We start from the raw sequence: 6,000 nt of genomic DNA, 5'->3' as shown, positions 1-6,000 counted from the left end.
GAATTGTTATAAGGTTTTTGCACTATAGCCTTCTCTTCTATTACGTTAACCACAGACATTCTCTCAATATGTTCAAACTAAACCACTTCTCCATTAAATCACAAATGAAATCGCAAGACAATTTCTTGTGATTCATAATCAATGGTTTGCTAGTGGTATTTTGTTATTGTACTTGTACGAGAAGCACTTAAAGTGAAGTGATAGGGAAAAAATTAACAATCCATGCTTTCAAAATTTGTTTATTAAAGAAAGAAATGCCACAGTTATTGACTGGTACCGGAACATTGTGATGTCAGGTTTTGACTTGGCATCAGTGGTACAGGAAACGATTTCATTTTTACAAATAATAGAAAAAGATAAATATTAAACTAATATAAACATTTATTATATCATTACAAAAAGGCCTCCAGGCCACAATATGAACGGGGTAAGTTTACAATTAAAATATCTTCTAATTTACACTATATACAAAAATGTGTTAAAATACATTAACTTAATATATACAATAAATTTCTAATGAAAAAGGAAGTCATCTAAATGGTTTAGTTACGAATTTGGGGTTAAAGAACTGGATTTAACTTCGCTAATAACTAAATTTCTACAATAAGTTTATGTAATTAATAACGGACACATCGAGACTTCCAGCTTGTTCATATTGTGACAAAGGCGTAATATTATGACGTTACATTACAGACATTAAGTAATACTCGACTACGTTACACTTGAGCGGTAATGCCTTACTGTAAACCTTAAAATTATTGAGAACAAAATTACAAGGCCCAATTGGGAAATGTTGACTAGCATTAGTGTTAGTAGAAAATAGAAAATATACACCTCCATCAGAAATGCGTGGTCGCGATCGAGGTATGAAAATATACTTTAGGTTCAGTCACTTGGTTTGTTTTGGAAAGGGAAACTAAATTTCTACGATTCTACACTACCCTACTCTTAAGGCCTCTTCTTGAAAGTTGGAAATCCATCTTGTCTGTTCTAGATTTTGATCGATCATTTATTGTTCTACATCTATTAGTAAAGGATTTTGTTTCTATTTTGGATAACACATTATGGACTACTTTTTAATGCTGTAGCAAATTTTATTTTTTTTACGAAAAACAAATTACAATACAAAATAACAACTTTGAAAGTGGAACTAAATTAAATAAAGACTCTTAATAAAAAATATATATACCACAAATATTGCTTTTTAGTTCTTGTTTTTATTATTTATGCTTTATTTTTATAGATTTTGTTAGATTTACTCTTAAAATGAATGAAAAGCATCGACTTTAGCTGGATTTATACAACAGCTAACTGCTATAGGTACTCGTATTTTGTACAATATCGATTTGAATATCTGCAAATCTTAGTGTTTCTTCAAAAATAGGACGTCTAGAAACTAAACAACGGTAGCACGATATGTAATGCCAACATAACAAAGACTATGTGGGAAATCTGTGTTGAGATGGTGGAAGACAGGATCAGTTGCGCATGCTGGAGTTATTCGGGAGATGTTGTGCGCGGCCACGCAATCTTGGCATCGATACGTTTGTACGCAAACATACAATGCTTGCCTATAGTGGAGACAGTCCCTTTAATATCTTGTGGGCAATCTGTTTCTGCTAAGAGAGTTTCTGCAAACAAAACGCACATTATTAGTCCATTATTATTCAACAATACAAACAAAGAAATGCATACCTGCAAAAACATGAGTTTTAAAAAGGGAAATGATGTTTAACAATTTTAAAAACCTGTACACTTAAGAATACACATAATTATTTTCATGAGTAATTACAATATGCTTCTTATTCACTCCTTTGGATTTCTTTGTTCATCTTAATTATTGATGATATAGAGTTGTTTGACAAAGATAGAGAAACACTCATATTTGATCAATTAATCAGTGTATTGATTCTCTATAGGTTTAGATTTTAGAGACAGCTCTAACATAAGAATCTATCCACTGTGCATAGCTCTGCAAGAAAACACCAACAGAGTTTAATGTAATTCTTATTTTTGTGCTATCTTCACTTTCTTTCCTGCCCCTTCCAAAATAACATTTATCACAGTTCGTCATAAGTAAAAGAAATTTTTTTTTAAATCATGTGATTCTGAAATGTTGAACAACTTAATCACTGGCACTATACATTCCTGATATTAGTTAACATGGCTCTCATATAATTATTTTACAACCAACATTGATTTTTTATATATTTTTGATTTTTGAACCTTCCACGGTCTATTGCTTTCCATATTCCTCAAATAATGTACATAAAGAAGAAGTCTATCATGTAACTATGACGCCATTCAATTGTATATACTATATATTCATGAATAAAGAGAATTTGAATTGAATTGAAATAAATTTATTTTGTTCTCTTTTACATTTACATTTGATAAAAAGTGTTATTAGCAAGTAATTTCAAAAAATTATCTTTCAGTAAGACATGAATCCAATACACTCTCTGTGACCCCAATATCTTTTAATACTTTACAAGAAACTGGTGATCAAAACTGTCAAAGACCTTTGAACGGTCTATTTCAATTCCACTAATAAAGATAAAACAGATTGCTAACCTTCTCCGTCGACCAGCTTGTAGAGGCCATAGTCCTGGGGGTTGGTGATCCGCACCTTGTGTGCGATGATCTTGCAGACATCCCTAGTGGTCATGTTGGGTCGCACTGGTAGCGTCTTGGTTATTATTGAACCGTTCATTTCATCCGGAACAACGATCTTCAACACAGAGCGGAACTCTGACATAGGTCCACTCCCCCACTGCAACAAATACGTTTGGTTATTGAACATCACCCGAACAACATATTAATACGCTAATCTTAGAATCAGCACTAACTTGCTGGCTCTCTGAATGTAACCGAAACCTTAATACTAAATCACTGTACACTCCTGAAATCAATCAACATGGCTGAACTTAGGTTATTTGAAAGTTAATTCATAATTGGGATCAGTAAATTAGTTTTTAATTTATTTTTGGCTAGTTTTGAATTTTGTTAGTTCTAGAACAATAATCTTGGTTCTTAAGCTTATGTATGCAGTGTTACAATTATTTTATAGGTTTTCAAATTCACACCATTTCAAAACACCTAATACATTGACAATCTTCAGATATTTAACGTAATGTGAAATTGAATGTTAGCAAATGTTCAGAGTACGAGTTAATTTTGCTGATTGAGCGATTTGAGAATACTATATAAGCATTACAAAAATGTGTAACAAATAATTGGCATCAATCAGTACATATTAAATATGTATAAGAAAATTTACCACACATTTTATATCTCATATAATAATCAAAAGAAAAGATTTACATGTCTTTTGAGCTTAAGTATCTGTAAGCTATTTATTAATTATTTAATTTTCTATACAATAAATAATAGCCAAGGACCTACTCAGTAATGCAAATCTTATATGAAATCTTATACAAATTACACAACCAAGGTTAATCTTATTAAGCCACTTAATTTTGGTGTGTAAAGATCTTCCCAAAAAGTCAATTCTGCTCAACAGTTATGTAGAATACCTAATTATCATACTGACTGATGAATTAAAGCTGAGAGATGTACAATATCCAAAAAAATAAAAAAAAACTATATATTAAATTTATATAGAGAAAGAATTATCTGTTACTAAAAGGATGCATATATAAATTCAAATAAATTACAAATTTAATTAATTGAATGACTATGAATAACTAACTATATTAGTCATGCTGAATCTAAAAATCGAACACCCAAACTCTTCAAATTCTCTACTGCAGTTGTAAATCAGACCTATTTCTACTGTAGTTGTGAGATTGATAATTTGTACACATGAAAATTTTTTATGAGCGATTTTGTTATATCGTTCCACAACAGCATGGCTCCTTGAGGGGTCATTTGATTTTTTTCTATTTAACTTGTAAAAGACAGCAACTCATACCTATTTGGAGAGCTTCCAACTTTTGGTTTTTATTGTATTCTCATTCTATATTTATATTAGATATGAATAATCATATCTTTTGAAAAAAAAAAAAAAAAAACATAGTGTATTCTAACAGTTATGTTGCCCATTCAGGTGACACTCATGTCTCCAGTTTGCGTTCTTTGACTTTCTTGTCTTCCTTGCTGATGACATATAATCTATCTTGAACTGTAATGTCCAAGCTTCATGCTGATGACAACATATATCCCAGAAATATAATATCCTGTTTTATGCTGATGACAACATATACCCAGAAATGTAATGTCCTGCTTTATGCTAATGACAACATACAGTATATCCTCAACTGTGATGTCCAGCTTCATACTGATGGCAACATCTATCCTGAACTGTGATGTCCAAGCTTCATGCTGTGACAACATTTATCCTGAACTGTGATGTCCAGCTTCATACTGATGGCAACATCTATCCTGAACTGTGATGTCCAGCTTCATACTGATGGCAACATCTATCCTGAACTGTGATGTCCAAGCTTCATGCTGTGACAACATTTATCCTGAACTGTGATGTCCAGCTTCATACTGATGGCAACATCTATCCTGAACTGTGATGTCCAAGCTTCATGCTGATGACAACATTTATCCTGAAATATAATATCCTGCTTTATGCTAATGACAACATATATCCAGAAACGTAATGTCCAGCTTCATACTGATGACAACATCTATCCTGAACTGTAATGTCCATTTTTATGCTGATTGCATTGAGATCTCTCTAGCGATCTTTGAAATGGTAAATCACTTAGCTTAGCAAGCAGCGATTGATTCTGGTGTAAGATTAGCTAAGAAAAATGGTGGAGGTTTTTCTTTACTTGTAAAACTATTTCTTCAATTTTTTTGCAGTGACACAAAACATGGAGTTTACAGAGTTTCCAAACTGATTTTATTTGAAACTTAAGCAGTGGTATTCTGTATAGGTGGACTTGTGTCTTGTTATGTTGCTTGTCTGACTTTTCAAAAACAAATATTTCATTTTGATGTTTTCAAATGCTAGGTCTGAAGCCGTACAGAATACGCCAGCATTACACGGAACAAGAAAGAAGATTAAGCAGATGATGTAATGAAGACTGTACAGACGAATCTTGTTTTGTGGATTCTCTTGAAGTTTCTGAGACGGAGTAGATGTGTAAAAGACTTCTTGTTCTTTCAGCTCATCATACTATGAGTATACTTGCTCTTCTAAAGAGATAAATATCAATCACGAGAAAGAATTTCAGATGTGCCTTCAGTGTGAGAGACTTGTTTTATTTTCCTTATTTTAGAATATGAAACCCAATAACTGGATTTAATCACATTGTAAAGAGATTAAATAATTAGATATTTTTAGTAAAGCCCTGTAAGTTTTCTCAAGCGAAGCTTGCTTAAGCATCAGGATTGTTTTAAACACTTTGATTTATGAGAGTTCTACTTGTAGGGAGACATAATTCAGTGGGATAGTCAAACAAGTGTAGAGATTAGTATTAGCCTAACTAAACAGAACAAAATTTGATATTTAATATGTTTTAGTATGCTGGCATACAAACAACACAAACCATCCGATTATTGTTATTAAATTAAATTGTTGAAGATCACATTCTTGCTCAGAGGAAATAAAAATTTATTTAACTTTGATTTTGAAATTTAAAAAAAGAAAATCTTCCAATATGCTCTGATTATCACTGGCAAGAGTTTTAAGCTATAATTATAAAATCAACATTCAAATTGGAGGTGTGGTAAAAGTTTTTTTGACTCTTTTTAGTATATTATTCAGAGATAGGTAATCATGATGTTTTGTTTTGAACAAATTAATCACAGTATAGATATTAGACAAGGTAGCACTAATGTTAGTAATGTTTAATATAATATGTATAATAATATAATTGATATACATATCAATATATATATATATATATATATATATATATATATATATATATATATATATATATTTCAATAAACATTGAATCGCAAAAAGCAAGTACTTTTTGCGATTCAATGTTTATTGAAATAAATTAAATTCGGCTATTG

General features: G+C 31.1%; 1 protein-coding gene across 2 annotated transcripts in view; it reads right to left on the bottom strand.

The window, feature by feature from the left end:
• Positions 1-223: 223 nt before the first annotated feature.
• The window catches only part of LOC124356757 (protein sprint), a 77,589-nt gene continuing 71,812 nt past the window's right edge, over positions 224-6,000 (bottom strand). For both annotated transcript variants that reach the window (XM_046807942.1, XM_046807943.1), the window contains 2 exons: positions 2,575-2,773; positions 224-1,631 (listed from right to left, as the gene is read on the bottom strand). In XM_046807942.1, the coding sequence (XP_046663898.1) occupies positions 1,498-1,631; positions 2,575-2,773 (333 nt within the window). In that variant the 3' untranslated portion in view covers positions 224-1,497. The remainder of the gene's footprint in view (positions 1,632-2,574; positions 2,774-6,000) is intronic.

The sequence above is a fragment of the Homalodisca vitripennis genome, chromosome 3 (assembly GCF_021130785.1).
Source record: "Homalodisca vitripennis isolate AUS2020 chromosome 3, UT_GWSS_2.1, whole genome shotgun sequence".
Lineage (NCBI taxonomy): Eukaryota > Metazoa > Arthropoda > Insecta > Hemiptera > Cicadellidae > Homalodisca > Homalodisca vitripennis.
This window is presented reverse-complemented; position numbering and strand designations above follow the sequence as displayed.